The sequence below is a fragment of the Lepidothrix coronata genome, unplaced genomic scaffold, assembly GCF_001604755.1.
Source record: "Lepidothrix coronata isolate B3197 unplaced genomic scaffold, Lepidothrix_coronata-1.0 Scaffold160, whole genome shotgun sequence".
Taxonomy (NCBI): Eukaryota; Metazoa; Chordata; class Aves; order Passeriformes; family Pipridae; genus Lepidothrix; species Lepidothrix coronata.
In genome coordinates, this window is record NW_016690340.1 from 479228 (window position 1) to 500050 (window position 20823).

The window sequence follows — 20823 nt, forward strand, 5'->3', positions numbered from 1 at the left end:
CCAAGCCCCCGTCTCTTTGCAGAGGTGACACCCCAGGTTAGCTCTGACTCTCCATGTGAGCTGCTTCCCTCATCTCTTAGCAATGAGCTTCTTCACTTCATGTTTGTGTATGAGATTCGTGGCTGCAGCTAAGGATGTTGGTGTCTGGTTCTGCCAGGGGGTCTGAAGGATGGCTCACAGTGGAGCAGGCTTTTCCTAAGCCTCCCACTGCCACAGACCAGCATTAAGACAGAATTAGAAGTCCTTCAGAGTCATGAGTGCCCCATGGAATGACAGGGGTGACCCTGTTCTCATCCCCCCCTGCTCAGCTGAGATGCAAACGTGGAACTTGGTCTCATGAACTCATTTTCCTGGTCAAGACAATGTTGTCTTCTTAGTATCCCTGTTCCTCAAGGCTTGTCTGCACAGAGGCACTGGCAGGCATGGCTGCAGCAGAACGATGACGCCGGAGAATTCCCTGTGTAGACAGCCTTGGGCATCACCTACAGTCCCAAGGAGGGCTGGGAGGTGACAGCAGCCACCCCAGCAGATGGAGACCGTGCAGGAGGAGGCTGTTCTCATCCAGATGTCACAGAGCAGAAGGATTGTTTCAGACATTGGCAAGACGCAGCCACCTCAGCGGGAGGGGGAAGATGCATTCAGCTGTCCCCTGGCTCCGAGGAGGAGAGAAAAACTCTGCCTCCAGCAGCAACCACGGGGAGACCGTATGGAGCCAGACCGTGACTCCCCTGTTGGAAGAGCCCCGTGGCTGCACTCTGCAGCCCCAGGCCCTCCTTGGCACTGAGCAGGGCTGGTTTAATCCTTGCATGGCCTCTGCTGTGAGGAGCGGCTGTTCTCCCGTGCCGGCCCAGCTGCTGCTCCCGCTGCGTCCCCAGCTCCCGGAGCAGCTCGTCGCTCTTGCTGGACGCCCCACGCTTGAGCAGGATGTGTCAGATCCTGTTTGCAGGGAAGGCAGCGATGCTCTTTAGCCTGGGAATCGCTCTACTCAGGCACTGTCCTGGATCTGAAGCTCGCCAGCTGCTCTGCGGCTCCCAGCCCTGGTACCCATCCCCCCTGCTTACCTGTGGTGAGGGCAGAGCAGCCTTGAGCTCAGCCTTCAGGTCCCTCACCTGAAATCTGCCAATGGGTTTCTTCCCCCTCTCTCCAGTCTGGGAGTTTTCACGTGGCTAAAACAGAATCTTTCTCCTGTCTGTGCTAGTTGGATCCGCACAGATCGAGCAGGACTGGCTGATGGGGCTGCTGATCTTCATAGCCTAAATCTAAGGCTCCCTTAAGAGGTCCAAACTTCACGAGACCTGAGCAACCCCCCACTTAAAATTAGGCCTTCGGAAGTACCTGTTTGACACCCTGCCCCAGGATGTAGCCCCAGGCACCACAGAAGTTCATCACTGTTGACCAGCCTTTAACTGGTGAGAAGTTTCCACAGCAGACTGGGGGCAGACTGTAACCCTGTGATACACTGCGTGTGCTTTTAGATTCATTTTTATTGATGTCATTCTATTTTTAAGGGTGATTTATTTTTATCACCATGAGAGAGGCAGCCTTGTGGTTTTACTGTGGGACATAAATCCTGCCTGAATTTCAACCTTTTCGGGTCAGGGATTTTATCCTCTCTCTGAGTATCCCAAGAGATGGGTGCTGGGGTTTCCCCTGTCCTCTGTCTTCTTGGGCTGGGCATAGCACCCATGGGAAGGATGGACTGAGGTTTGTCCTGTCTAGAGGATGAAAGCCTCCCCTGTGAAGAGCAGAAGAGCCAGGGTTGAGGTCTTCCAGCACGTTTACAGCTAATCTGACTTCAACTTTACCCTTGGAGCCACTCTCCATGGCAGTGTGGATCCAGCCTGGAGATCCAGTGTGGTCCCAAAGCTTCCTTACTCCAAGGTGTAGACAGACCTCTGTGGGTAGGACCCATCCTTGGTGGAAGTGCCACTGGTTCCTGTCCCACATTTGGACAGAGAGCTTCAGGTCACATATGCTCTGTCTGGTGAGACTGAAACTCTCACCTTTCCCACCACCTCTTTTGGGTTGGAGTGTTAGACGGGATCTGTCCGTACCACGTTCTGACTCGTGACACCAAGTACTCCTTCAGTGCGAAGAATAATCCCCAGCGAAAACAGAAGCTCTGAAACACTAGGAAATGCCAAGATCCATTTTGCTTGCCTGACCTTAATTTGCCTTCCCTCACATCTCTGTCGTGTGACTCAGTCTTTAATTAAGTGATTGCTGCCCCCCTGACAAATTTCAAACCTGTGTTGCAAAGCTCATCAGAGCGTTTCGGAGGCAGCACTGACATCTGCACATGAGCCAAATGTCGTCTTCCTCGTCCCTTCTGCCTTGGAAGCGGCCGGGCTGGTTGGTCTGACAGGACTGCAAATACAGAAACGAGTGGATGCTGCTGGGGGTCTCTTCCCTGCAGACGTGACAGGGTGGCCATGGCCAGCCCTGGATGAGGCAGGTCCCTCCTGGGGGCAGGACGTGCTCCTCGGCTGGGGAGGTTCAGCCAAAACACCCCATCCTCTTGGCAGGTGCTGCCTGTGCTGCTTGAGACGAGAACAGCAAAGGTTTGTTGTCTTTTGGGACTTGCTGTCTGCACTCTCCATATTTTGGACAGATGTGGGGAGCATTACCAGTGCCACTGCTTGTACCACACACTGGGATACCTCTGGGTACAATCCAGGAGTGCTTCTTCTCTGACCTCCCTTACCAGCACCGGGAGCGTTGATAAGAGCGTCTCTTTGCAGCAGCATATGCAAATCCTGATTTGTGAGCACAATTACCTGCTTTGTATGCACAAAACTGATTCACTTGCACATTCTGTGGGCATCACTGAAGAGACCTGCTGGAGAATCGGTCCCTCAGGGCCAAATGCTGGAAGAAACAGCCTCTGATTTTGTGCTGTCAGGCTTGCTGGAGCAGTGGCATAAATGAGATGGATAGCTACCTTGATTAGCAGGTGCAAATGTGTTGAAATTTTTTTCCCCATCTACAAATCAGGCACTTCTTCATCAAAATTCTCTCTTTGCATCCACAATTGGTGGCACCCCCAAAGCAATAGGCAGGGGCTTGTAAGGACCAGATGAAATGTGGTAGCGAAGGGTCTTTTCTGGAAATTGGCAGGAGAGGGGGAAAAAAAAAAGGTTTCCATCATCTTCCAAATGGGCCGGTTTGTCACCAGAGCCACAGATGGTGCTCCTGTCTGGGTAGGACAGGGATGTTGTGGGCAGGAGACAGATGAAAGTAATTTTTAAACAGAGCCATTTTTTTCTAAGGCAACCTGTTAAGGGGATTTGGAGGTTGCAGAGCTGAGCATGTAAATCAGGAGATGACCAACCTTGGCGAGGGTGTATTTGTGTTTATGAAAACAGCCATTTCCTCCTATAGTTCAATTTAATATCATGCAGGTTTTGTGCACATCAAGTAATATTTGTTTGTTCTTGTGCACTTCTGCTATTTTCGCTGTTGGAGGATCCCAGTGCCTTTATTGACTTAGACTTTTATAAGATGAGGTTCTGTCTCTCCAAGGTATGGAGTTTAATAACTTGGTCAAAACCCATGTAATATAGGATTCCTTTTCCTGTGGTGGCACAGCTTGCCTCGTGCTCCAAGCAGGGCAGGAGGCAGTTAACTCCCAAGCTAATTTAGCTTCAGGCTGAAGTGTTATACATAAACAGCAATCAAAACTCGTGCCTGTGAGGGGCCGAGTTAAGGTTATCTGTGCTGTCTTTACACTCTCATTTTCTACCATTAGAGTGTTTAATCCTGCAGCTGCTAATGTTCTTGTAATGGCATTTCTGTGCTTGTCTAGAGAGCGCAGGGAGGAGGGAAGAGGAATGAGTTTCCTTGTACAGAACCATGCCTGAACCTGTCTCCCTGACTGGGCCCATCCCACCAGCACTGCAGGGGATTCTCAGCCTGCCATGGTCAGCTGTGGGGCAGTTCTCACCCCAGAAGATGGCACAGCAGACCACCCTTGTCCACCCTCGGCACCTCTCGGTGCTTCCTTGGATCAGCTGTGCTCATGTGCCCCTGGCAGCGCAGTGTGGGAGCTGAGCGGATGATAATGAGAATTAAATCCGTGCAGAGCCTAAACTCAGGCACAATCCTTAGAGGTTAAGCTTGTGCTTAAGTACTGTGATGGATCTGGTGAAGAGGGTGACTTGCAGCAGGGGGAGAGGAGGGATAACTGTCAAATTGACTCCAGGTTTTCCCTCCGTGCTCCGTGCCAGGTCAGGTGGGCAAGAGCCACCTTCCCTGTCTTATTCCTCGGGAGCTAAACTGCTTCTATGGAAGTTGCATTTCTCATCAGGATGAAGCAGAGGCTCAGGTTTGGAAAGTGCCACCCCCTGAAGGGCAAGGACAGCAGATACCAGGGGCAGAAGAGAAGCTTTTCACAGAGGTTCACTGGGAGCTGGTGCCGGTACTGCCCTTGCTGGAGGATCCACAGCCTCAACCAGAGGCCAACCCAGGCCTGAGGAGCAGCTCTCTGAAGGTGCTTCACTTGTTCACTGAAGCTGGGAATTTAATGAACTATTAAGACCATTGTTCATCCTTCCCTGTGTTTAATTTTCTCTGAATCTCCTCAAAAGAGGCCCTTGCTCTTTTATCCTGCAGGGACACATCAAGTTCTTTAAGGAAGGGGTTTGTTGTGGGGTTTTAAATCTTAGTACCAACGCTGTGCCAATGTGTGTCTTGTCCTATCCCTGGCAAGCCACCACCTTGGGACAACATGTGGACAACAGCAGAGCTAGGGGTAGCACAGGGTGTCCTGTGTAGAGGCAGGAGGCAGCCAAGCACAGGAGTGCCCAGGTTCCCTCTGCTTTGATGGTTCCTGGGCTGCAGCTCCTGCTGCAGGCAGTGGTGACAAGGGGACACTGCCCTTGCCAAGCACCAAGCTGGTGGCCAGGACAGCAGTGCCTGGGTGGCAGCTGCCTTTTGCATCTACTTTTGCAGCCACCTTTGCTGCTGACGACGGGATTCAGGCCCTGCATCCCTGCAGTGGGGAGGGAAGGGGAACCCTCCAGTCCTCCTGCCTCAGAGCAGGCTGGTAACCCTGGAGATGGCTCCACACTCGCCTGGAAGAGAGAGGGGCTTTGTGCCGTGGCCCAGCACGAACCCTGGAGCAGTCAGGGCTGGCAGGGTGGGCAGCACTGTGCTCAACAGCTGTCTGTGTTCACCAAAAAATGCTTGGCCTCCACGCCCACCTCACTCTGCAAACCCTTTCTGCTCGTGTGCTGTGGAGGGTGGATGGAGGAGAAGCATGAGGCGGTGCTGGGGGAGCAGCTCACCCCACTGCTGGTGGGGGCTCAACAGGAATGACCACCCAGCTGGGCTACAGAGCTGAGGGAGGCTGGGAATGTGGTGCTGCTGCTTCCCTTCTCACTGGCACTGGGGGTGCTCTGCTGGGGCTGGTGTGTCCCCTGGGGGGGGGTGTGTGTCCAGAGAGGAGGGGACCAGAAAAGCTGGGGCCAGACCATGCATCGCTTCAGGTGGAGAGGCAGCCCTTAAGCAAGTGTGTGTACATGCAATGCTCATGCAAGTGTGTATTTATAGCCCTCCAGGCTTCAGGAACAGGCTTCCCCTCCAGCTGGGATCTGGACTTGCCCAAGGATGGTGCCTTTGCAGCTGGAACATGACCCTGGCACTGCAGGGCATCCCACCAGGACAAGGGTGAGCAGCAGGGATGGAGGTGCTGCCGTGGAGCAGGGAATCACAGACACCAGCAGTGCCAGGAGAAGGCTGATGAGCCACAACTTTGCTGCACCACAGCCAAAGCTCCTCCAGCTCCTTAAATAGAATCGCCAATGACAGCAAAGAGCAGCTTCCCTGGGAGCACAGGGATTCAGGGAGCCTCCACTTCACGCTGTGCACTGGGCAGGTGGATTAGGGGGATCTTGCAGCATTATCACCACGGATCGGCTCTTGCCCTAACGAGTCTAACAGGATTACTTGGCACACTGGCAGTTTGTCCCTCAGCCCTGCTCTGCTGTTCCTGGGCAGGGAGGATCTGGGTGGAGTAGGATACCCTGTTCCCCCTCTGAGCAGAAGCAGCAGCACAGTGTGGTGAGCAAAAATGGAAGAATAGTTTAGCAACTTCCAGCTTAGATATAAAAAAAAAAAAAAAAAGAGAGCTAAAGCCTTGAGCTGTGCTGGTCAAGATGCAGCAGGAGCTGAAGGGCTGTTGTCCTTTGCACCGTTCCTGTGCCGCTGGAGGTGGTGAGCTCGGATGTGGCTTGCGTTACATTTGTTTCCTTCAGGCACGAGCAAGCCTCAGCATAGGCCGACCCTGAGCCAAAATCCATGGATGCTAACGCTGGCTGCAGCCTGTTCCTGCCCTTCTGCAGCTCCAGCACTGAAGCCAGCACGGAGCACAGGCACATGAGAAACGCTTTGCTCAGACGGGCAGAGGCAGCTCACGCCTGCATGCAGAAACTGGGTTGATTGTGTCCCTAATTGGCCCTGTTCCTCCAGATGAGTTTCCAGATCCTTCTCCCTTTCCCAGCTGAGGGCAGGAGTGACAGACATTTCTCCAGGATCTATGTGCTCCCCACTCCTACCTTTCTGCATGGGGCTCTGGATGGGGCACTGGGTTGAGCTGTCGGTCATCTCTCCCACCAGCCTCCATGGGGATGAAGGCACAGAGGAGGAAGGTTGCAGGTGAGATGTGTCTGTGGTGTTTGGGGATGTGTCCTGCTGCTTCAAACAACGAGTTCACTCTCCCTGAGCAGAAACTGGCACGGAGGCTCCGTGTCACCTGTAATTAGTCATGGCAGCACAGTCTGTGATGAGATGTTGTGTAAGTCAGTCAGGAGAGGGGAGTAGGGGAGGATGGAGAACTCACTGCTGTGAGTGCTTCCCATGGCCTCAGCTCCTCCCTTGCCCATCCACATAGCTGTAGGTGTCACAGGAATGTATCTATATATTAGAGATATATAATAAGTATCTGAAGAGAGAGTGGAACCAGGCTTTGCAATAGAATGAGAGGCAACTGGCACAAACTGATGCACAGGAAGTTCCACTTAAATATGAGGAAGAACTTCTTTACTGTGCCAGTGACCAAGCACTGAACAGGCTGCCCAGGGGGGGTGTGGAGTCTCCCTCACTGGAGATATTCCAGAACCATCTGGACACAATCCTGTGCCATGAGTTTGAGCACGGATGTTGGACCAGATGACCCCACCGGTGGTCCCTTCCAACCTAAACCATTCTGTGATTCTGTGAATGATGTGTTTTCAGGGCCTCTCGCTAGGGCTATGGTGCTGCATTTCCTGCTTTATTCAGAGATTTTCCTTCCCCTCCCAGCATTTTGTTTAAATGGTAATAGAACATTGGACATCCAGAGCTGAGCACCAGGATCTGCCCTTGCTTAAACTGGGCGAGCAGCAACCCTTCCCTTTCCTATAACAGCTGAAAATTTGCCATGGATTATCATACCTGATTTGTGCCTTATGAATCCAAAGGCAGAGGAAGGACTACACAGGCCTGTGTTTTTACCATGGACAGGGTGTGGGGTGGTGGCTGCAGAGGCAGGATGCTTGTCACAGCCGTTGGTAGATCCTGATTCATTTGCGCTGTGCAGAGAGGCGTGTGCAGGACCTGTGGAAATTGCATCCAGCTTCAGGTGTGGCTATTTGTCAAACTTGGTTACTTTAGTTGACTTTCGCTTTAACCTCAGCTCGAATCCTAACTTAGCTGCAGCAATGCTGAGCAGATAACTGTGTCTGTCTCAGAACCATATAGGATTTAGTGTCTCTGAACAGAGGCACTGCTGTTTGGTGGTTTGTTTAACAACACACCCTAAGAGGGGTTAGAGGTACAGGAACCCCTGTTCCTGCCACTCTGGGCACTTTATCAGATGTTTCTCATTCCATGGGGATTAGCCAGGCTCAGCATCCTCCTTGGCTCATCATCATGCCCAGGGAGGATGGGAACTGACTGAAAATAACAGAGTAGTTCAGGGGGCCAAAGGAGGAGGGTGGATTCTGATGGGGAGAGAGCAAAAGCTCCTGAGAATCTGTAAGAGCACAGAAGGTTCTGCTGAGGTTTTTTGGAAGCCCCACTAGAGTTGTCTGTTTGTGGTTGTAGATACAGGAATAGATCCTAAACCATCTATCCTCAGGAGATGGAGTCCCCACACTTCCAGCAGACTGCAACGCTCAGCCAACCCTGTGCTGGGAGCTTCCCTATCCAATTTCTAAAACTCTTCCAAAGGGGTGTAGATCTCCCTGGAAAACCTGTGGAAAGCTGGTCCCGAGTGGTTAGAGAGAGAGGCAGGTATCCCTAGTCTCTGTGCTGTGGGTGGCTTTCCCTGGAGTCCTCCTTGTCACCCGCCCTGTGTCTCCTGCCCAACCGGTGCCACCACTTGCCCTCTCACTTACTGAAATAAACCTCCCAATAAACCTCCCGATAAAGCCTCGAGCACCGGCTGTAGCTGCTGAAACTCCGAGATTGGAGTCGATAAAATCAATATTTCTGCAGGTTGATAGAGTTTCTCCTTCCGACGCCAAACTGACAGAGCAGTAAACAAGCCAGCAGAGAAAATAAACCCTCCTGCACCACAGGGAAGGGGTTCAGCACCAGCACCCCCAGCCATCGATACGGGGGAGGCGTTGGGGCTACCGGATGCCAACCTCTGTAGGTGGTTTTTCCCTACTTGCTCTAATTTCTGTGGCAGGAGCTGAGCGTGAGCCGGTGCCCCAAGACTCCCAGCTCTGCTTCGCAAGCACTTTGAGATGTCTCTCATTTGCAGAGCATATATTTGTTATGTAATAAGCACCAGGAATTAATGATCCACGGCACGGCTGGGGAAACTTGCGCACTAAGCACCCAAGGAAAAAATAACTTTTCTTTTTTTAAAATCACTGATGGAGCCATTAGGACCTGTGTTTTCTTGCGCCGAGACCGCCCCAGCCCCCAGGCAGGGCTGAGCCTGAGCAGGGCCGAGCGCCACCATCTCTCTCCCAGCTCTTTCCCTTTGGAGGAGCAATGTTCCTGCCGCTCCCGTTATGAATCATAAGGTTAGCAGCTTTTGACAGATCATAAATCAGTGCTTCGAAGTCGCTAGGACAAATCCCAGGACATTTAATCTTTAATATTAGACGCGTTTGAGGCAGTGAATATTTCATGAAGGTGCTGTTGCATTTTAGCACATCATTAGCCATCTCTTCCCCCCCCACCCCTTTCCTTTTTTTGCTGCCTCTCCCTTTTCAGGCATCTCTTCCCCAAAAATATCAGCAGTTGAATCCCCTTCTCGCTCCCCCCTGACAATAAAGCTCTTTACTGTAATCCCTGTGAGGCATTTTAAGAACTTGCTTAGGATCCCCATGAGCACCAAGGCACCTGCCAGTCTGCATTGCCACTGTGCTGGGGGTACCCCCCTCCCAACACCCCTCCTGTGTTTACAGCTCATCCTGCTGCACAGCCAGGCACGGAGGGGAGAGGAGGGGAGGGAGGAAAAACATTGGCACCAGCTTGTAGCAGAAACTCCACGTGCAAATCCAATTAATCTTTTGATTTTGCTGTTTCTTGCTCCGGGTTATGTATTTCTACCAAACACTGAATCAATTTGGGCCAAGCACACGCGGGTTTCTGGTGTGGGAAATGTCTTCTCTTGCTGTCAAAAGGGTGTAACAGGGTGAGGCAGCACCCAGAGAGTGGAGGGGAGCAGGTCTGAGAGCCCTTTTGTTGTGGGATGGAGGCATGGCAGGGGAACTGCCTGTGGAGGACAGAGTTTGAGGGGTTCTGCATCCTCCTGTGGGAGTTTGGGCTGCAGGAGACTCTGCTGCCCCATCCTGTGTGAGGTGCCAGGAGCAGAGATGGGAAAGGGATGTGACCAGAATGGGTTTGGGGCATCCCTCCTCAGTTCATACTGGATTGGACACTGGTTCTGCTCAAGCAAGGTCAAAATCCCTGCTGAGGAGTGAGCCCCTGGCTCCTGAGCAGCCCCTCTGCCAGACCTGTGGGTAGATCTCAGGCCAGGGGCTGGATCCACGTGGGTACATCTCTGTGGGGAATATTTCTTGGGGGCCATTGAACAGAGGTTTGCTCAGCCTGGAGAGCTGCAGGGCTGCACAGGAACACTAGGTAAGGACAGACCTTTTGCATCATGAAACCTCATTCCCAGCTATTGTGGGTGCTGCATCATGTAATCCATCCCAGAATAACTACAGGTTTCTTGCAGCTTTCCACATCTCCTCATCTCCTCCTTCATGGCTCTCAGAGGTTTCTGGGGTCCAAAGTGCTCCAGATCCATAGCGGGGAGCAGGAGTGGCTGTGAACATGCAGAGATGGGCAGCAAGGGAGGAGGGTCCAACTCTGCAGTCACTGATGTGCCTCTGGGCCAGAAAGGTCTCATCCTTCCCTCTTCTCTTTTAGGAGAGTGCAGCTGCCACGAAGGGTACGCCCCAGACCCCGTCCACCGGCACTTGTGTGTGCGCAGTGACTGGGGACACAGCGAAGGGTGAGTGGGGACAGGAGGGTGGCTTTGCTCTGTCCTGGCTCTACCACAGTGGTGAGGAGCCTGATTCTCCTCCCCTCGGGTGATCACTGGCCCCAGAGACCTGGGACCAGGCTGTGCTGCCTTTCCTGCTGAGTGATGTGCTCAGCTGCTCTCTCCATCCCTCCTCCCAGGCCGTGGCCCTACACAACGCTGGAGCGGGGATATGACTTGGTCACAGGAGAGCAGGCGCCAGAGAAGATACTCAGGTGAGTCAGAGGAGGGTTCATCTTGGACATTTGGGTGGGGAGAGCCATGAAGACATGCCAGCAGATGCAACCTCTTGGTCACTCCCAGCTCTGTCTTGTTGTGCTGGCAGGGGCACAAGAGTGTCATTTGCCTGTCACAGACCTGAAAGATTTATCAGGCAGAGAAGGGTTCCCCTCTTGTCCCCTCAGCAAACACAAGGCCAATGTGCACAGAGAGTCCCTGTGGGCTGAAAAGAAGAGCTTGGCCATCCCCTTCTGTTGCATCTCATAGAATCACAGAATATCCTGAGTTGGGAGGGAGCCACAAGGATCATCGAAGCCCAACTCCCAGTTTGGCACGGGGAGGGGAATACCATTATTCCTCTCCCATTTGGCTTTCAGGACAAGCCCAAATTACTAACTTATCTCTTGTGGTGCCACCACTGCTCTGACTTCAAGGTGGGCAGGTGCAGTGGAGAGCCACCATTCCCTGAGGACACTCTGTTCCTTTGTGACACGTTTGCCCTTATTCCAGGTCTACCTATAGTTTGGGTCAAGGGCTGTGGCTTCCAGTCAGTAAGAGCTTCGTAGTGCCCCCTGTGGAGCTTTCCATCAATCCTCTTGCCAGCTGCAAGACAGATGTTCTGGTGACGGAAGATCCAGCAGATGTCAGGTAGGAAGCAGATTTCTCGTTTTCTTCATGCTTGAGTGACTACACCGCTCTTTAAATTGTTATTGAGGATGCAGTAATTTCTATGATGATAGGTTTGATTAATTTTTCTTCCAATAAGAAATGTGATGTGATGGCCCTCCAGGCTCTTTGGTCTGATGGGTCTAGGCCAGGCCTGAGTGTGTAACTCTGAAGTCTGCCAGTACAGACAGGTGAATCGGTAGGAGAAGGCAATTTTAAAGTGGCTTAAATGTAATGTTAGATTGCAGTGCTTAAATGGATGCATTTACCAGGATGGAGGTGCTGTCATCTTTCTGAAACTCACACATACATCACATCCACCTGGCCTTTGATAGCTGCTGGGATGCTCATGAGGGGTGAATGGCTCTGTTGCTCATCCAATTACTGTACAATTAGAGGGGTTTTTACTTCCTGGAGTTCAGTAAATGCCTGGATATTTTTCTGGCTCCCCCATTTTGGCCAGTTTGTATTTTAAGCAAATATCCTTGGACTTGGGATAGTCTGGTTCTGAAGCGGGACCTAAGAGGGCATTGCAGGAGGAGAGTTGCCCTGGTGGAGGGAGAGGCTGTTGCTGAGAGACTGGGCTGAGTGTGGGCAAAGGAGGTCCCTGGAGAAGGAGCCAGGCACATCAGTTGCCTTCTGTGCCCCAGCTGGAAAGAGGGGCCTTGGAGAAGAGGTGGTGATCACCTTGCTGGTCATTGTCCTCCTTGGTCTGATTTACAAGGGCTTAACTGTCAACTATAAGGGTTTAATTCTGAAGGTATTTAGCGCGTATTCCCCTCTATCCCATTAAATTAAGATTGAGAATGTGAGTGTTGGGTGCCAGGGAGACTCCATGACCCCTCCCTCCCTTCCTCCCTCTCTTCCTTCCTTCTTGCTGCTTTCTCCAGTTGACTCCAGACACAATTTCCTGACTTGAAAATTCTTGCCTGTGTTGTGAATCGTCTTCCTGGGTACCAACGGGATCCTTGTGTCCCCCAGCCCCTTCTGTCTTGTCTTTTCCCAGAGTGGTGGGGTGGTGGATTTCCATTCTTCCATACCATCATCTTGGCAGGGCTGTGGTTAAAGCAAGTGCCTACAAAAGCTATGGCAGAGCCAGGACTGGCATCCAAGAGGTCTTCGCTTCCAAGAGTGTGTTTTTGTTGCTAATCAGTGCTTGTTCCCTCTCCTTCAAAAAGAGACTGATGGTACATATCTATCACAATTTGGCTCTCTTAGGAGCGTTGTTTTTCTTGTCTGCAACAACTTCTGCTTTTCATTTGAGAAGGAGAAGGGTTGCCTTGGTTTATGTTAACATTTTCCAAGCCAAAATGCCAGGAGAACATTATTTCTTTCTTGCCTCCTCACATCTTCATTAAAAGGACCTCAGTGAAGGTAGAGGCTCGGAAGCTTGTTTTCTGCTCCAGTGCAGTAATTGTCTCTGGGCACTGATCCTCGTGGAAAAGTCTCTGAAGGATGGATGAATGCCAGGCAGGAGGAGGGGAGGTTCTGCCATTGAGGTTGTTGCCTTCTCCCCTCATAAAAGGAACCTGAACTGAGAATTCCAGGTATAAATATTGGAGTGACTCAGGTAGAATTAAGGGGAGGCGAGTTCACAGCGCTTGTATCTTACACACAGGAGTTTCTAAATTATTAAAACTTTAATAAACGTAATAATAAATATTTGATGTTGAATTATGGAAGGTTTCACAGATACAGTGAGAAGCGAAAAGCGATCTAATATTTCTGCAGGAGAACTTAAACACTTCTCAAAGGTGCAGCTGCAAGCTTGGGGTCCTGAGCACCCCGGGGTGGGTGGAAACCAAGGTGATACCTCCTGAGTGGAGTGGGATGGTGCAAAGGAGCTAATGCTGGGGTTGTTCAGATCCACTGCAGGTGGTGAGCAGGGTCAATGTTGTGTTTGGTGCTCATGGACACCACGTTGACCTGTCTCTGAGAACTTCCTCTGAGGTTCTTTCGCACAATGAGAAAGGTACTTTTAGAGCTGCTTATCTTGCAGCCACTTTGCTTTGTCATTTGTGGAATGACACAAGTGTTGGCAGCTTCTCAAGGGAGCTGTAATGCAGCAGTTTTGGTGGTTCAGATGTTCAGGTGATGACCCGTCACATCAGATCAACCATCAGAGGTGAACACGTGTCGATGTTCAAACTCAACCACTCCTCTGCATGGAGGGGACCTGTTCCCTGGCTGTGGGACTGTGGTAGTGCTGCTGACCCTCCATGCTGGGAGCTCCTGTAGGTGTATCAGAGAATCATCAAGGTTGGAAAAGACCTCCAAGATCATCAAGTCCAAGCTTTGCCCAAACGCCACCTTGGCAACTAAACCATGGCACTGAGTGCCACATCCTGTCATCTCTTGAACACTTCCAGGGATGGGAACTCCACCACCTCTGTGGGCAGCCTGTTCCAGTGTTTAAGCACCCTTTCAGTGAAGAAATTCTTCCTGAATTTCCTGAACCTGCAGTGCTTGGGCTTTAATAGAGTCACATCTCCATGCCATGGGGCAGACCCTGGGCTGTGTTACACCAGCTGCAACACGGCTGTGTCTCAGCACCCAGAGTGCCCTGTTTGCTGTCCTGTAATGTGGTGATGGTGGCTCAGTCCTGTGTCTCTTCTGTGCCTTTAATAAGGAGCGTGCTGCATTCCTGCAGACCTTTCATTAGTCTGACACCTTTGGCTCGGAGGTCGCTTGTCTTGAAGAGTTTAATGGAAGGAAATTGCAGAAAGCCTGGCTCGGAGAAAACAAGTGATGAAGTCTTTACAACTCAGAGGGCTAAAGGTTCAAACGTGGCCCTGTGTTTTTATGAAGACGCTGGAGATTGCAGAGGGGCAGGTGGGGCTCGGCCTTTCAGCAGCTCTCTGGGGAAATGCTGACTCTGGTGCTGTTCTCCGTGTGCTTCACTGCTGAGCAGTGCACCAAACTGCCTCTGTGCTTCGGTGGATGGGGATGAGGGGCCCAAACCTCCTTCCACTGCTGCAGCCAAGTCATTAAATAAACTTCCTACAAACAGGAGGCAAGGGGCTTCGTGCTCCCACATGTCCTGAGGGTTGAGAGGGACAGGACTTTGCGTGCAGAACTCAGTGCTGGAGTTTTTAGGGCTGTGCGTCATAAATTAAGCAGGGTGCTTAGAGTTAAGGAAACTTGCATATATAATTTATCAATGACCATGCTGAGTGTCCCCTCCTCGACCCAGAGTCTGGTCCTCCTCAGGACAGTCACACTGGTCACATGCCTGGGATCGTGGCAGCCACGCTAACAGTGGCATCTTTGTTCAGATGAGGTTGGCCAGCAGTGCTGCAGGGCTTCCCCCGTGCTAGGCAGCCTCTGCCTTGGGCTGGAGACCAGCTCCCAGGATGGGCAGACTGTCCCTGTGGCACATCCCCTGCCAGGACAATAAATACCTCCTGATCCTACCTTACCTCACTTGTTTTCAAGACCCCTCTTTGTTTCCCTCTCTCCATTGCTCCCATCCCTCTCTTATTTATATTTCTCCCATAACCTGGTGGTAGACGTAGAAGTTTCTCTGCTTTTTTAAACAAATTACTATTAGGTATTTAGTCCTTCTGCTGGCCTTCCTTAAACACCTTGCCATCTCTGTTTGGCCCTTCAGAAGGTACAGCTTGTCCTAGGGGGCCAGAAATTGCTCTAATTGTGGCAGCTACTGGGAGGACCCACAACCCCAGCACCAAAAATCCCTGCAGGGGACAATAAAAGCATCCCTGCAGGGGATAATAAAAGCATCCCTTGGGGCACAGCTGGCTGTGGGGGACCAAGAGGAGGGCTAACCTGAGGGGGCAGAGCACAGCACAGGCAAACACCCGGTGGTCCTGGTTCACTGTGCCACCCGCTCTGCAGAAAAGTTGGTAATTTCTGGTGAGCAGCTATAAATCAGAGGCACGAGCCTCAGCTGCTGCCTGACATGACATATAGTTCTATCGTTATGGCAACCATAGAAACAAATAAAAGCCTTGCCTTCGCTTGACAAGCCTTTGAGATGTCCTGATGGAGAGACAAGTGTTCAGCGGCAGAATGAATTCGCTTGAACTCGCTGTCGATTCATCTTCGTTTTGCTCCCAAGTGAGCCCCTTTGCTCTCTGAATTCTTTGCCAAAGTACAATCAACTGGATTTTTTATTTCTAGGGGTTTTTTTTATTTGTTTGTTATTTTATTTTCAATTCTCTTGGAGGCAGAGTGCTCTGCTCCCCAACTCTGTGCCTGCAGAAGTCCCGTCTTGTGCCAAGGATGGGAGAAAGGCTTTTACTCCCTGCCTGTGGCATTTGCTGGCTCAGCTCTGCCATGCCCTTTGTGACACCACTGCTGCCCCAGCCCTACAGGGGTTTTGTGGTGATATTTTGCAAGGGTTTTGCAGTGATTTTGGGCACTTACGATTTTGCAAGTCTGTAGTGAGCACTGTGGTGTGAGGCTCCCTGAGAGCGGAGGAGGATGAAAAGTGAACTGGATGAAAAAGGCAAAGGGAATCTGGGCCAGGAGAGGGGAAACAGCCTTACTGTGGCCACACTATCTCAGCAGCAAAGCTCATCTGCTTGTGTCTTATCTGCAGGGGCACAGGGCAATGGGTGCAGCTGCAGGTGAGCATCCCTGAAGGTCGGGAGATGGGCTGGGCTGGTCCCCGTGGGATATGCCAGTGGGGTACACCATGCAGGCAGAAGGCACTCTGCCTGCTCTTCCTGACATTTGTGCAGGAAATGCCTTGAGAACCTGGTATTTTTTTCCCCCTGCTTTTTTTTTTTCTCCTGGAAAGGAGCAGTTTGTGATTTCTGGATGCTCAGTGCTGCAGGGACCTTCAGCCAGGAGTTTGGGGGAGAGGGGAAGCCCCTTTTTCACGCTGCTCCTCAGCAGGGACCTGCAGAGGACCTGCTCTGTTGGTGCCAATAAAGAGGTGAGAGCAACTGGCAGTCAATGCCTGTGATGAATGGACAGCTTTGCATGATGGAGCAAATTGATCATTGCATCACCAGGCACAACTTACTCATTTCTGCAGAGAGAGGGCAATTCATTACTGTGCACGTCACAGACACACAGTCATCCTCACAGATAACATCCCTGTGCTCTGACCTGGGCTTCTTATCACCCCAAGAGGCTGTCATCTCTCAAAAAGTGGTGGAGAAGCAGCTTGCAGTGCTTAACACCGGGATGGAGGCAGCCTTTGGCCTCACCCTCTGGAGAGAAGGGACAGACACTTTACAGAGAGGCAACCACCAGCCCCTGCCCTGCAGCTGTCAACTTGGCTTCGTCCTGGCTGCTTACCAGGATTTTTCCTCCTCCCTGCCTCCCACTGTGATTTATGAGAGCAGGTTAGAAGAGTCAGGTACGTCTCACTTTGCTACGGGGTGACTAAATGGAGACGTAACCTTGCGGCAGCCACAGAAGGGTGTGAGCAGCAAAATGAGAGAGGGATTAGGGGAGTGGTGCAGTGGAGAAAGAGGGGAAGAAACTGGAGCTGAAATCACCCAGGAAGTATCTGGGGCAGGTCAGAATTGAAATGTGGATCACCCAGCACCTCTAGGAAGGTGCAAGGAACTCACTGCCCTCAACCTGTCTCTTCCTGGTCCATCACCAGCCATGGCATCTTTCATGCCCAGAATCCAAGGGACATTTCAGCCCTCCCTCTTCCTGGGCTTTTAATAACTCCTGCTGCAGTAATGCTGAGCTTCACTCTCTGTGCTCTTTTATGTGAACCCACTGCGTTTTTGAGGTCTTAATGCTGAGCTGTAAAACTGCACAGAACATGATCAAACCTCTTAGGGACAGGGGATGTAAATTTGGACCTGGCTCGTAGGCAAATCCATCGTAGGGAGCACCAGCAACAGCTACAAGTTTGGCAGCTGAGCGATTGCTGTTCCTCTTGTCTGTGGTGCTGCAGAGCCCAGGAGGGAAAAACAACCCATCGAGCGAACAGATTTTGTTTATATGTTTATTGAGACAATTAAGAATACCCAGCACTTGCCAAATATGCAAGCGCTGTCTCACTCCCAGAATGATTCCCTTTGATGTATCTGGGGTCTCCCATCACAGAGTAGCGTTTGGCACTGGACTCTGTAGCTGTCCTGTACACCAGATCTGCTGCTGTGGCTTTGTGTCCATCCATCCAGTTGCCTGGAGCAGGATCTGTGGTGGAGCAGGATCCTGCCAGTGCTGAGAGAAGCAGTGAGTGCTGAGGGTTTGGAGGGGGAGGCAGGGCTCTAACACTGATGTGCATGCTTAGCAGAAAGGGTGATGCGAGGTGGCGAGATCAGACCTTGGGTTCCTTCCCTGAAAGGTGTTCTTCTGTCCCTGTTTGATGGTGTTATTTGTTTTTATGTAACTGCCTTTGCTTTCTGTTAAACATCGGCTGGAGTGTGCTTTGTAGCTGCCTGTTCAAAGCACAGCCCCTTGACCCCTCTGTTTATACAGCCTCTCTCTACTGTTTTTCCTGAATTACAATTCCCTCCCCCCCCATTTGTGTATTATTACCTTTGCCTTTGTGTGCATCTCCTGCCTGGGAAGGGGACTAGAAGGATTGCAGGAAGAAGGATGAGGCAGTTCATCCCCTGGCCCAGACACAGTGCTGGGATGATGGGGATCTGTGCCATGAGGCTCCAGGCTTGAAGCAGGAGAGTGACAGCAGAGGAACAAGGACAGTGGCAGCAGCAGGAGGGACAGGATTTCCTGGGCACCTGGGGAGGATGCTCAGAGTCCCTGCCCTCTTTCCCAGGGCTGACCTCAGCAACTTGTCCTTAAGACTCTGAGATGCTCCAGGGCAGGATGGGATGATGGCCACAGTCCCATCTGGATGCACAGCTGTCCAGCTGTGAGGATGCAGCCCCGGGTGGGGCAGTGACATTGGGAAGTGCCTTTTTTTCAGCTATTTCTTAACGCAACTGAGTGGAAAGAACTGGCACCTCCACCAACCAGTTCTGATGAGATTTCAGTTGCCTAAAACTTGGCTGACGTGGATGGGATCTAGTCCTCCTTTCCTGTTTTTATCTCCTGTAACTGCTGTTGGATCACTTCAGCCAAAGGACAAAACTAATAAAATTCAGTGGAGCCGAAATGTTCCTGGGAGTGAGCCAGGGACCTGTGACAGGCCCCGCAGCCGGGGAGGAAAAGCCATCTCAGCGGAGACGACAGGAATGGAGATGGACACAAACAGCAGAGTTTTGTCCTTTTCCTTTAAGGGCACCACGAGAAGACACTGTCCCTTGCAGGCTTGAAAAGGGCTGTTGGAAAAGACATCTCACTGGGAGCTCAGGGAGAGTTACAGACTCCCCTTTTCCTGGTAAAACCAGGATGTGCTGCACCACAGAAGACAGACCTCTAGGTTTATTTTTATGGGTTTTTTTTCATTGCTAAAGGGAAGGGGGGATGCCCATGTTGCTGCAGAGGAACATTGTTTTCACTGTGGAAGGACAAGGGATGGCAGCTTGGTGCAAATCAGACAAAACTGAGGGGCAGAACTCCCGTTCAGCTTTCACCCAGGGCAGGCAGTGCCCTGTGGCACCACGGCTGCCAAAGCTGGCAGTGTGGGCAGCTGGGGCTGGGCACGGGGGCAGCCACAGGGGCACAGCCAGTGAAACAGGACGGCTGTGCTCAATGAAGACAAGTGGAGTTAATTAGTTTCAGCTCCTGCTCCTCCAGGGTGATGTTTCCATCAGCTCCAGTGGACTCGGTACAGTGCCCTACTGCCATGGTTGCTGCCTCCGAGGGATTTGCTCTGCTCCGGGATGTCACCCCAGCTCTTGGGGTGATTTATTAGGAAAAAGTGCCCTTTGTGCTCTTGGTGCAGCACTTTCCAGGCAGCTCAGAGTAACTTTGCTTGTGCTGTGCTGGTCCTTCTCATTCCACGCTGTTTCCAGATGCAGGAGGGATGCTCTACAGGCTCCCCCTGGCCCGCTCACCTCCAGGCAGAGGAGCAAAACCAGCTCAAAATGAGGTTAGAAGCACCAAAAAGCTCAGTGCATGGTTTACAGGCAGTGTCAGCATTGCACAGAGCAGGGACAGTGTGTCCTGCCTGGCCTTGCCCACTGGCTCAGAAAACCTTCCCATGCTCTGCCCATGTTTTGTATTGTTGCCCCTTTCGTTCTGTGCATTTGCTCCTTAGTGTCTCCTTTTCTGGTTTATATGTTTGAAGTACTTGTCGGGGCTTTTTCTGGTCTCCCCAAAGTGGGTTGCTGGCTACAGAGCCAAAATCAAAATCTTCCTTGACTTTTTCCTGCTTCACATTTGTAAATCCTGGCGATACAGGGGGTGGTGATGCTTTCCTGGGCACTTTGCTGGAGTGTGTTGAGCAGAATATTGTTTTCAGGAACTAAATCAAAGAGCAGTGCAAAGCTGGAGAGGTTTGGAAGGCGGGCTGGGGAGCGAGCAGGGGGAAAATATCATCAAGAAAATTAGGTGAAGCCTTGCTAAAAAATAATCCCATCTTGGGAATTGCCCTGCTTTCACTGCCTGAAGAATTACTGTGCCATAATCAATTCAGCTCTAGACGTTTCCTGCGGTGTTTTTGATATTATGAGATGCTATTGACTGCTACCAAGTGCTTTTTATCATGAGGCAGATGGGTGCAGTTGGGGACTCACTGCCACACTGTGCCACAGGCTGTGCCCTGCTCGGGGCAGGACTCTGGCAGTGGTGACTTGAGTGGAGGCAGGAATGGCAGTGCTGGGAAAGAGGGATGGGGGTGTTGATGGACCACCCAGTCTGTATATAATCCATCCAGTGGCTGTTTCACCTCCTCCAGAGGATATGAAAGGGTCTGGTGTGGAGCAGCTCTGGAGGGGAGGCACATGGAGGGGCAAAGAGCCCCCAGTTGCACTGGGGCACGTTCAGGTCTGCTGGCACTGCAGCTGGATGGGTTTTGGGGGAGAACCTACTGATGCCTCCTGCAAACAGGTCTGAGCGTTGCAGAGTTGGTCCCGGATTCCACACAGCCAGAGAGCTCCCTGTTGCTTTACTTTATATGTAAGGCAGAGCTGTCCCAGGCTGGGGCAGTGTCCCCCAGTGCTGCTCTCCCTCCTGGCCAGTGGCTCTGCTGGTGGCTGTGCCCCTGTCACTGCCGTGGCACATCTCTCCCAGCGCTGCTGTGCCCCAGGGCTCTCTCCCAGCTGCGCTGAACCCAGCAGCACACAATTAAACCCCAGCTAATACTTCCCTGCTACTGTGGAGGGCTTAAAGTGACACAAATGAAGCAGCTGAGCATTAAGGCAGGATGCTGTGTAAATATGCACTGAGCTTTCGCAGTGAGAAGTCTCTTTATTCAGTTCAGTCCACATTTCCTTTCTTTTATTTTTTTTTTGTAAATCAGTGTGTATTAAACACAGATGGCCCAGAGCTGGAGGTGTTGGCTCTGGACTGTGGGTACCCTGGATTTGGAACCAGGTTGGAGCAATAGCTGAGTAGTTTATAAAGGGTTAGTAATAAAGCTGTGGTTGGTTTAATAAAGGACTCCTTGA

General features: G+C 51.6%; 1 protein-coding gene across 5 annotated transcripts in view; it reads left to right on the forward strand.

Moving 5' to 3' along the window:
• Positions 1 to 20823, forward strand: part of ASTN2 (astrotactin 2) — a 325746-nt gene that overhangs the window by 134075 nt on the left and 170848 nt on the right. For all 5 annotated transcript variants that reach the window (XM_017829237.1, XM_017829236.1, XM_017829239.1 and 2 more), the window contains exons 8-10: positions 10372 to 10456; positions 10627 to 10701; positions 11216 to 11353. In XM_017829237.1, coding sequence (XP_017684726.1) covers positions 10372 to 10456; positions 10627 to 10701; positions 11216 to 11353 — 298 coding nt within the window. The remainder of the gene's footprint in view (positions 1 to 10371; positions 10457 to 10626; positions 10702 to 11215; positions 11354 to 20823) is intronic.